The 12,089-nt window shown below is 42.7% G+C and overlaps 1 protein-coding gene across 2 annotated transcripts in view; it reads right to left on the minus strand.

The window, feature by feature from the left end:
* LOC309403160 (SAM and SH3 domain-containing protein 1-like) overlaps positions 1 to 12,089 on the minus strand; it is a gene marked incomplete at its 5' end in the record, with an annotated part of 567,614 nt that overhangs the window by 57,895 nt on the left and 497,630 nt on the right. For both annotated transcript variants that reach the window (XM_081997193.1, XM_081997192.1), the window contains 2 exons: positions 2,929 to 2,978; positions 3,100 to 3,150. In XM_081997193.1, coding sequence (XP_081853319.1) covers positions 2,929 to 2,978; positions 3,100 to 3,150 — 101 coding nt within the window. The remainder of the gene's footprint in view (positions 1 to 2,928; positions 2,979 to 3,099; positions 3,151 to 12,089) is intronic.

A 12,089-nucleotide genomic window follows, 5' to 3' on the forward strand; every position in this document is an offset into this window, starting at 1 on the left:
ACACAAACAGGATTTTTTCCTACGACGCAGCACCAAGGCTAATCTGTTTCCAGTGCGGTGTACAGTGGGGCCGGTCAGGCGCTCTCTTCGGTTGGGCACCACAGAAAAGGAAAATCAAACCAGGTGAAAACAAACATACCTTCTTCCAGACTCCCTTAGAGCCTCTTTCTGTCTGAAACCTCTCAACTCTGGCAAATTAAACAATCATCCAGGTGTGTTATTTTAAAACTTTAGACCTTGGTAGCATTAAGCTGCAGGGTGTGCAGGCAGCAGTGCTGGGTGAGGGAGCTACTGAGAGTGACCACGTTCCAGCCAGCCGCTGGCTCTCTCCTCCCCATCCCAACATGGCTTTTTCCTTGGGAATGCTTTTACTTTCTTAAGCAACCCACCCGGAACACCAGATCAGAAACAACTTGCCTCACCTCACCCTGGGAAAACATTTATATTTTCAGTATGCAGAAATATAACTTTTTCTTGGGCAAGCTTTTACTTGGTCTTTGGAAGAATATTCAACATCAGATTTCTCAGCTCCTGAAAATGTGGATGGCTATTTTGGGACAAATCTTTCCTTTTGTCCCCCAAATCTCTTTGTGAATGTGAGAAAGCAATGCACATCTGCATGAAGTTTCAGGTTTGGCAAACTGAGGTCTTCTCACAACAAAAGAATTTGTGTAAAAGGTTTACCCCAGATCTGTCACGCAGCATGAGAGGGCCACAAAAGCAGCATCCCCAAAGGGATAAGCTTTCCTGTCTCATAGCATGCCCATGCAGCAAATTCAGACAAAAGCCATAAACTAACAGTGAAACCAAAAAACACCTCTAGGGCCAACATGCCATCCTCCCCCGAAAAACATAAAATTCAGTATGTTAGTAGCATGTACAGATGTATTGGATGGACTTGAAGTGGTCATTTTTCTGCAGATCAATTTTATAGACTCTGCCTTCCCTGGAACAGGCATTTCCATGACAGTTCAGCCCTCCAAGCTAGAGGGATTAAGCCAGTATTGATGCGGCAGGCTGTCGCTAATAGGCACAGGCCTGTATAATTTAGGTTTTGAATAGTTTGTATGGTATTGACTAGATATCATTTATTGTTTTCAACACCTTGCCCAATTAGCACGCATCACGTTGCCTTGTTTCTTATTGCGCAAACATTTGACACAACCTGCCCTGCACCAGTTTCATGCATCGGATCAGCTTAATCACGTACGCCCTTCAGCTGACAGACAAGTCCTCAAACAGGACAGTTCCATTCTTGCAAGGTCCACAAAAATCTCAGGTCCTTTCCACTTGAACTAAGATAATGAGGTTATCTTCCTTTCAGTGAGGTAAATGGGGTCTCTCAGAATACAGTCACTCAAAAGATGTTTTTGTAGATACTGTCTTCTCACTCAGTTTTTTGTGGTACCACACCTACACAGACACACATTTTAGGAAACTGGCTAGAACTTGTACGAGGAGTTTATTCCCAGTTGTGTGTTGTCCTCCTGCAAGATCTTTATCTCATTACCACCTGAGGTGGGATGATGATATTTACCCATGGGGAAAGTGCTTTGAGACTGAGAGAAAAGTATGATGATTATAGGATAACCTTGGAGGCTTACTTCACAGATTACAGTTCTCTTAACGTTCTCATCCACTTGGCACTTCTGGTTTCATTATAATGTTAGACAGGGAGATACCCTTGAAGAAAACTTTTCCATGTTTCAATAGCTGAAGCACCACTTTTAAAGTCTAAGCCTTCTAGGCTTTCTCTGTTAACAGCATGTAACATGGGGGCAGTGATGATACCCAAAGTAAAATGCACCTTGTCTGTCTTGAGCTGTTTTGAAAATGAGAGTCTACCTCAAGCAACCATCGCTACTTTCTCTGTGAGCGACAAAAAGTGACAAGGCACCTCTAAAAGATAATTACTGCTTTCCAAGATCTTTAGCATAGATCAGCTTTCAGATGATCCCACAGGAAGTCCCCTAAGCAGCTGTTCCCTACCATACACCTGACTTTAACGTGGCTGGCACTCAGGCGAGTCCCATACCCTGCACCCACCACAGCTCCCTCTGCGACCGACACTCCTTTAACTGAACTAGCAAGAGCAAGGGTGGCAATTTCTTACAACCTTCCTATTACCATCCAGTGTTGAATCACTAGAAGATAAGTCAAATGTGGGACTGCAGAACCTTACAAAAGCACATCACATCATAACTGGATTCCATGTACTCCCTCTGAGCTAGTCCAGCTGGCACTACCCCATGAACTGCAGGCACTTGGAAATACAGTGTCAGTTGTCTTCATGCACTGCTGCACGTTACCCTTAGCAGTAGGGATCCAAGATCTTGGGATCAAAGGAAGGAGGCGCAGAAAACAAGCACACACATGGCAGCAGGAGGTGACAGTAAACAGAAACCCTCTCAGTCCTCACAGAGAGGTTTTTATTAAGGACTGCTAAAATTAAAGTTCCTTTTAACTTGGTTTTAAATACTTCATTCCCTTGGCACCTTCTTCAAAAGCACAGTTACAGGAGTGCACAGGAAAAGGAAAGTGATTTAAGTTTGTAACTCTCCCTTCCCCTTGCCTATCTCCTTTTGGCTGTATTTAGCTCTAGCCACAGAAAGTTGGGGGGTTTTTTAAGCAGGTTTAATTTGCAGAGAATGTGAAATAACTGATGTTCCTCAAAGATGACTACCAGTCATACTGGTGTATGCACACCACAAGTGCTCACAGAAGGGAGAAAAGATAACCCTCTCTTGATCTAAAAAACAAAATAATAGAAGGCCAAATGAGAACAAGAGACAGAGCAGGTTCCAAAACAGGTTTCATTAATAGCAGCTGGATCTGAAATCTTGAAACACCAATACAACCTAAAATGAATTTACTCCAGGGAAAAAGAAAATGCAACAAATTCCCCTCACCTCCTGTGCCTTTACTTACTTTCTTTCAGTGTCAGGTGTTGATGCGGTGCTGCTAAGACCAAGTGACTCCTGCAAGAGAAGACACATTGCTGTGAGAGCAGATGCGAGAGCAGCCTTTGCCCAATTTATGCAGAATATCAAATTAAAGAACAAACAAACAAAAATGGTTGATCAAAATCAAAGTGCTAACCTCAATCTGGGACCGCAGCTGTAGAGATGTGGGGCTGGCATCAGGTTTCTCCTAAAACAGAACAGATGTCAGGTTAATGAAATATCCAAACACTAGAAAGAAGAAATCTGACAGGGAGAAAAAGGGAAGAGGAAACAGGGTAACAGAACCTAGGACTACCTCCAAACTGTTCAAACGGGAAACATTAACCTCTCTAGAAGGAACCACTTTCAGAATAAATTCTGAAATACTCCAGTAAAACAGGTAATTCCATTATTATCACATGAGAATATAGAAGAAGGTAAAATTGCCAGACAGAAGTGATTTAAAACAAAACAGAACGAAGAATGTGTTATTTTCACTAGATCATCACACAATTTGTTAGATAAGTTCAAGTGCAATCTCCCAAAATTGACCTTCAAGAAGAATATACAGGGAAAATCTGGTATTAAAAGAGCATTCTCTGAGCTAAAAATGCTGAGAGGATTATGATACATTTCAGCATGGCCTGTTTCTCCAACAGAAATTTGGCAGCAGGACAGAATTCAAATCATCTTCCTTCAAACATCTAGGATATAACCATCTACTCCAGGATGCAGTCACCCAGGCTCCCTTTGCAGCTGATGGAGAGACAGGAACTCTTACAGAACAACTCACCCGATGGGTTTCAGCTGCCTCACGTTAAAGGAGGCGAGTCCCACTGGTGGTATCTAATTTAAGATTGCAAGCCAGCTGCCTAAAAGGCACCTACTATTAACAACAAGTCTAGCTGCAGTCAGTGGGAAAACTCCAATTAGAATGGAGGAAGAAATTATAGTTGTCAGTACTGAGAACTACACTTTGCTGGTTGATCTGCATGTGAAACCACGGGAGAACCTACTTACGGCTATTTTATTCTCAGCCAGTCCTACACCTAGTGAAGTTATTGTAAAGTGAGTCCTGTAACTGAAAGGCCATCAGAGCTGAGTAAGCAACCACAGTAGTATACGTGCTCCAAAAAAATAAAAAGAGGACGTGGATTTATTTCTCAATACTGGAGGTCTTTTTGTTCATGCATTCCTCAGCCCACATGTAAATCTCTTATCTCTGTGAAATTGTACTTCCTATGCCCTTTGTTTACACAAAGGGTGACAAAATGTTCCTAAGATTTAATACAAAAAAAGAAAACCAGACACAATTTTCTGGAAATGCATCCTTGTAATACTTAAACGGGAAATTACCACTGACTGCCACGAAGAGGTGTTGGATTAGGCTGCCCAGAAAGTTTGCAAGATCTGGAGTAGAGAGTAGCCTCCTCTGCCATCACGCGCCTGAGTCGGCTTGCACTGCTGGCCACGGCAGCCAGGAGGGCACAGGACGGCTCGTGGCCACGTGCTTGCTAATAAACAGGGCTGACACAGGGTTGTTGCCTAACTGGGGGATTTTGTCCGTCTATGTGTGGTCTGCATATCTGCTTTTGCTTTTGCTGATTTTATAGCACGAAAAGGGAACTCAAAAAAAGTTCTTGAGTGGAAGTCAGCATGAAAAGACAACCACGTTCTCTTACTAACAGATCCAACAGGACTCCTCTAGTCAAGCCGAAGCTGGACCGAGCCCAGGGAAATTCCACAGATGTTCACAGATCAGGAGAGTGAAATTAGCTATTTGGCACCAGGCACCCCTCTCTTTCTCCACTAGCTCTGTCAAAATGGAATCTGAGAAAGTTCTGCATCTGGAAAATACTGCAGGCACATCGCTGCGAATCCTCCTCGGGCACTCTCCCACCCCCGCCCAGCAGTCCGCAAGGAGGGAGGGAAAGAGAAGGCCCATGCTCCAAACACTCCCTGTTCATGAACACCTCGTTTGTCCACACACTGCTGCACAGATAAAAAAGGAGCATTTTATCAGCTATCCCATCTTAAACTTTCACTGTAGCCAGTCAGGAGAATCCACTGTGTCCCCAACATGTCTTTAGATCCCAACTTTCTGATGATTTATCTGTTGCCTTAAAGAGCTGCTTCCTGTAGTGTTTTTTTCAAAAATATGCTAGTCTTTGTAAACTATCATTCACAGACACTATCTGGGTTCCCCAGGCTTTACGGAAGTCTTTTGCTTGAGCAGTTGCTTGGGAAGTTGTAGCCTAAGATTGCAATTAGATGGAAAGTTTCTACTTTCAACCTAAAACTATTCAGCTGAATAGCCAGCTGCATCCCGTGTAACAAAATCCTAAAGAAGATGACTGTACTTGCTTTCTTTTTTCTCATTTACTATCAAGCCCACCCTGTTAGAATAGGAGTTTCACAGGATCAAGATGACTGTGGAGGACAGAAGTGAGGATAACTCTCCTTTCCCTCCTCAAAAGTGCCACATGCAAATGCTGCCTTGCAAAACACCTGGTAGTCCTGTACTGTTGTGATTTATATACCTACCTGACTTTCCAGCAGAATGGTATTTTTTCCTATTGCTATTAGACAAGAAACCAAAGGAAAATACTTAGGGAAATACTACTCTCGACTGAACCTCTGGCATGGATCTGTAACACAGATCACAGAACTTTTATCAGCCTCGGGCAATTCTATTTATTTAGGTTAAAATCCATTAAACCTCACATTAAATCTCACACTAAAATCCACAGGTTGTGTTGTCTTTAATCCAGCAGGGTCAGAGCCTTTTTTGTATCAAGGGCTAATTCTAGAAGGTTGAGTAAATGTTGTACCATTGGCATGCTCTCAAGCACGCTATAACATCTTTTCAAAAAATATTTTTAAAGATTAGTTTCATATATCTTTCACCCTTCTGAACCAAATCTTAAAAATTAAATAGAGGAGAGCTTGGGTTTATAAAACAGCCACTGCAGTAACAGACGTTCCTAGCCTGCATTTCCAGGTCTCTGGACTAGACAGAGCAGGCACCAGAGCTATAGGTATTTTTGTCCTAGCAGTTTGCTGCCCCAGAGAACTGCCCTCCACGTGTGCCCATACAGCTCATCTGAGGCGCACCAGACATTCACACCACCTACACGCTATGCAGCGTTGGTGCAAGAAACACAACAGTCTGACAAAGTACCCGAGGAATACAGATTCCTTAAGCTATCGGATCGATTCCCAAAATCTATTTTTTTCCCAAAAGCTATTTTGATTCCCAAAAGCATCGGATTTACTCACATGGCTTCCAGATTGAAGGGGCCCCGAGTCATCTGTTCTGTACCCAGACACTGTCAGTGTATATCACACACGTCTGATACGCTGTTGAATTACAGCAGCTAAGATCTGAATATTCTGGAAAAATTTGAGATATTCATACATAAGAGGGAAGGCAAATGGTGGATTAGCACCAGCTTGCCCAGCTCCCCTCGAGGTCCAAGGTTAGTGCAGCACAGAAACTCAAATACTCATAATAAAGCTAGAAGGAGCTGTTAAAAATTAATAATGCTAATATCCTGTAGAGTGAAGCTCACTGAATTTAAACTCGGGATTCCTCCATCAAGTCACCTACAGCCAATTTAAAACAATCTCAACTTGCAGAAGCATTTTGTTACCCCAGCTTTAAAGCCATATTCTTATCAGTGCTATCTTCTTGCTGTCTCCTCCTTCACCCAAAGCCGATGCCATGAAGAGGACGGCTGCAGGACAAGGCTCTGAGGTCCTGGCTGAAGCAGCTAGAGGAAGGGAAGGTCCGCAGGTATCGCGCTGCCCAGGTGCTGCCTGATATCACCAGCCCTTCTGCACTGCGGGCGCTGCAGAAAGCGACTGCGGAGCCGAACTAGTAAGGCTTGGGAGCTCTGGTGCAGAAGGGCGAATCGGCTAAGTACTTTTTACAAATCTCTCATTTTGAAAGAAAACGCCAGTTGTAAGCTTAACAAGCTGGATTTGTGGCTTATACTTCAAGCCTTAAGTTGTTCGCCTCAGGGCTCAAGAAAGAAGCTTCCTTCACAGGTAGCTTTTCTGCTTACTTTGTACACTGTGATTTATGTGATCGTTTTGATACATTTTCTTCTCAAATTATTGCAGACTTCTAAATACTGTGATTTTGGTTTTATATATTACCTTCCTTGTAAAAATCTTGCAAACAGTTTTACAATCATTTATGAGCGAAGCCTGAAAAAACGCATACGGGGAGAAAGTACAGAGCACAAAATACACGGGGAAGAAGCTGGAAACCCATTTGAATTCATGAGGGACTTTTCCTCCTGTGGTAACTTCAGTTCAGTTGTTCTGTATGTAACATAATAGATAAGGAACATCTCTGCCTATCTGAGAGTGTTGCTGTTCTCCTCCTGAAATACACAAGTATGGTAGAAGAGCATCCAAAAGGAAACATGGGCACCCAGGGTAGGGCTCACACGGTCTAGGGGGAATGCTGTTTTAATTAGCTAAACACTAAGCTTCATCTGTGCTCCACGACTTAGCTTAGGAAATTACATTCATCGAATGAATCCATTCTAATTAGAAATTCATGAACCTCTTCACAGCCTCTGCCACAGGAGCTGTATCCTTTTGAATTATAAATTTAAACACTCCTCTGCAGATCCCAAGACAGGATTAATCTCACTGTGCAGACAGCAACTGTGCAAAGTGAGACTCAGGTGAGTGCTGGGAAAATTCAGTGACATAACCACTGGAAAAGGAGATGGCTAAAATGCTTATAAATTTATAAATAATTTTATGAAACCATTTCAGCAGGTTTAAGTAAGGCACCTACAGCAGAAAACTTCTGAGAGAAAATTCTGCCAGTCTCTTCCCCCAAACATTTCCCCTGCTTGCTCCAAACACGTACTGCATGTTCTAGTCTAGCTTCTGAAATGATTAAACAAACCTATGTCTGAAAGGTAGCCGGAGCACCGAAGGTCTCTAAGAGTATGTTTTACTTTGAAAGCAATCATTCTGCCCCAAGTTCTCCACCACAGACCATATTTCAGTCTCTGCAGAGGTTCTGGAGAAGGTGAAGAGAAGCCCCTGTGCAGAGACAGTGCAGGTACACAGGTGTGTAATGGAAGTTACCTACAAGTAACTAGCTACGGTTCACACATCAGTATAAAGAAATAAAAAAGACCTATCCCTGTGGCAACCCCCTCAGTAAGCGTTTGAGGGAATTAACCAGCTCAGTGAGCTTCCAGTGGTACAGATTAGTATAAGTCCTATTTTGAGTTTCAAACTGCAACCTCTGGACCATCCCCTTAGTCATTTCAGCAAAGAGTGAAGGCTTTCTGCTCCATTACTCTCGCACCTTAGAGCCAGAGCTGCCACATGCTGTAACACCTCCAGCAGCAGCAAAACCCTGGATCAAGGAAATGAGCTGTGAGGGAGGAATGGCTAAAAAAATAGGATTTCAAACAATAAATACTTCTACACATGAAACAACAGTCCAAGTGTCTCGGTGCCTCGTACGGCAGCGCAGACATAGGTAAACACTTAGCTTAACTACTGATGAAATGTAGTTTCAGAGAGAACACGCTGCTACAGCGCCCGCGTGCCTGCTTTTAGTATTAGGCATGGAAGAAAAATCCTGCCCCTCAGCTTGACGCAAATGCTGGAATCTATCGAGCGTTAACACGTCACGGGGGAAGTGTTTGACACTCTCCCCTCTGACAACAATAAAAACAGAAGGGTTTTTTTGTGCATCTCAAATACATTGCATTCAACACTAAGGCTGGAAGCCACAGGGGCTGAAAAACATTCCACCATGATTTGGAAATACATAATTCATTAGCAATTACAAAGAAACTGCAGCTTTTGTAAAGCTCTGTAACAATGAAAAGTGAGGCAGTGCTAACTCACAAATCCACTTGTAACAAACAGGGACTGAATCCAGCGAAATGATGACACACAGACAAAAAACAGCAGCAGCAATTTGAGAGAAAGGAAAGTCGATATGGGAACCTGCCGTTCTGCAGCGGGCAATTCAAATATCTTCTGATCAATTTTCCAAACAAGATGAAGCAAGAACTACCCAGAACTATGATAGCTGTCTCTGTGCTAAAAACATGATAACATAAAGGTGTATATACACGACTGGAACACAGCAGGTCTTTGATTGATGTATTTTAGACCCACTACCCAAATGGTAAAATAGTAAAGCACTCTTGTGCTGGCACAACTACATTTATACTACAGCTCTTGCTGGTACAAACAGGACGAGTAAGACCTGCCATTTTTGCCTAAAATGCCTAGGTTTGTCAGCATCAAATGTTATTGTACAGGTAAGGCCAAAAGGAAGTTATGCAAAGGGAAATAATGACGGAAAACACAATGAAAGACGTGGGTTTCCAGGGAGGACTTGAAGACAGCGAGGGCGTTCGTGGCATTGGGAAGAGCTGCAATGTTTCAGAGTGATGGAAAAAAAAAACCCAAAACAAAACAAGAACAAACAAAAACCAACATCCCACCAAGAACGGTTAGATGTGAAGCCAGAGAGGGCTCAGGACACGATGCAGGCGAGGGAGGTGTGAGGCAAAGCCCAACTGGATGCTGCCCAAGGCAAGGGGCTCTTCTTGTGCAGCAGCTGACAAGGGGCCCAGGGAAGTCTCATCACTTCCCCCAGGGAGAGTGTTTTGGCATGTGGGAAAACAGTGCAAGGAAGGGAGAAAATAAATTAAACAAACAAACAAACAAACAGCAGTTTGTTACAGTGTACTCCGGAGTAGGGCCAGGCTGGTCAGTCAAGCACAGACTCCTCGCCCAGCTGCTGGCCCTTGGGCGAGGACGGCCATGGCAGGGCGCCGCACCTCAGCCTCAGTGAACCAATAACCTTGAACAATTAGGAAGTCAGCATCTCTCTGAATCCCCCCACCACCCTGCACCGTGCTTTCCTGTAGCCACAGGGTCAGGAGTTTGGAGTGCTTGTGAAGTGAAGAACTCATGGCATCGCTGGCAAGATGAAAATTATCCCTTGCCTTGAAAGCCGTGGCAGGATAGGCCAAACTTCGTTCTGAATATTGACAGTCCTGATCTCTTTTTATGTGCTCTTTCAATTCAGAACACCCATTCCTCAGGGTCGGCGACGTTCTCCATTTCCCCATGTGAAACATTTTTCAGATCTTACCGATTTTTCATTTTCACATACGCAAAGCTGTACTAAGCTTAATACAAAGCTGTATTAAGCTTATTTGCCATTTTCTCAATTTCTCTTCACTACTTTCAAGACCATCAAAAGATGCATTTTGTTTCTGAAAACTGGCAAGGAAAGAGAAGGAGAAGCCCAGGCTAAGACCAGTGCCTCCATGAAACTTCTACAGCTGTGCCATAAATCCTTTAAAACAGACGTACCACGGAAACACATTAGTTTACAGCACAGGTCCACTGCACACTGTGGATGATACTGTACAGATACTGTATTTGTGCACCTACAAGGCAATACCCTCGCCTCCAGCACATGACATTTCGGATAATCTATACTGCAAATGAACAGAAGCTTTCGTGCCAAATCAATCAATATGCTCAAGGCTCAGCGATTCTTGTGAAATGGGTTGTTACTGTCATACTGGTGAATTTTTACAAGTACACTCCCTTTCACATCATTGTTTATCACGCTAGCTAACATTTAAAAACTCTTCACTGTTTTCACTTTATATCGCGCCAAACAGGAAGTTACTAATGACTTATTCAGAAGATCTATAGCAGAAAACACAAACTACAGCTGACTTTGAGTTACTGAGGCCTTAAAAACCCTGGTGAAATTCAGGAGTAGGTAAACCAGAAGAAAGCATTACTCCTTAAGGAATCCACAAAGCAGGGGTTTTTTTTATTACCACTCAACAGCATTGTGGGCAGTGGAAGTTTCTCCACTTCGTAAGAAACCAGCCTTGCTTCTACAACTGCTACCCTTTGGGCGGCCAGTTGCTGCTATCAGTGCATCCTCTTCAGAGCTCATGACCTCCTCTTGCCTTCATCTGCCTCCAGGAAAATCTGCACCTGTATCCAAGTTTCCCATTTTAAAAAGTCAGTATGTACAGAGGCGCATACACCTTCTCTATGTTTTCTTTTAAATGTGAAATGAAGCCCTTTAGAACAGGACTAAAACCTTTATTTAATTAAAGAAAAATCTAGCTGATATAAGACTTTCTCACACCCAGCACAGAATTTCTGAAAGTGTTAGTGCTATTGCTCAGGAAATAGATTTTTCTTTTTAATTTTTAGAGAAGTGAAAGAATCCAATAGAAAAGAGGAAGAGGCAACAGAATCATGTAACAGAGAGTTAAACTGAGCCAGGACCTGAGCCACGTTATCCCCATTCTCAACAAGTAGTCTTATATGAGGCTACGCCTACATACACTTTTACTGTTTTTTTTCATCTTTCCATGAAGAAATTCAAAGAGCCTCCTGTTGCATCCTTTCATGCAAAAATAATTATGTCAAAACCTTACAAACATTTGGGCAAAATGGATTCTTGCTTTCCAACTGACAGTAAAACTGCACCTCTTTTTTCCTCTTTCAGAGGTTAAAAAACATAAAGAGCTGCAAGCTCAAAAATGCAGACATCCTGAACTCAGATCTTCGTCAGCAGAAAGCCTTGCAGCCTTACCTTTCAATCCATCCATTCTCAGTGTTTTAGACTCAGTAGGCCTCTTCTGCTGACTTGTACTTTCAGTTTAATGTTTTTAATTCAGTTTAGTCACCCCCCTTAGTGACTCCTTGTGTTCATCATTTCATGAGAAGACCCCAGTTGGAAAGCTGTAACGGCATGGGATACGCTGTGTATGTCATCACTTATAAACATACAGGACTGGTGAGCTCCAACAGTGGAAACAGCAGGAATACAAATGAGAAGAGGTTTTGAAAAAGCCTTTCTATCAGACAAACTTGTGTCAGCATATGGAGAACTGATGCTTTGCTAACATTTTTCATTACAATAAACTCATTCGGAAGGAACAGTTTCTTTCAGGATCCTTTTCAAGGAGACACACTGGAAGCAGGAAAGAAACTGACAATACTGAGAAAAGTTTTTATGTTGTGGGTGTTTTTTTTTTTTTTAATCTGACTTTTATAACCATTTAAAAAGCAAAATCAATGTCTAACTTGAAATCAAACTGGTTT

The sequence above is a fragment of the Phaethon aethereus genome (assembly GCF_964289735.1).
Source record: "Phaethon aethereus genome assembly, chromosome: 3".
NCBI classification, from domain to species: domain Eukaryota; kingdom Metazoa; phylum Chordata; class Aves; order Phaethontiformes; family Phaethontidae; genus Phaethon; species Phaethon aethereus.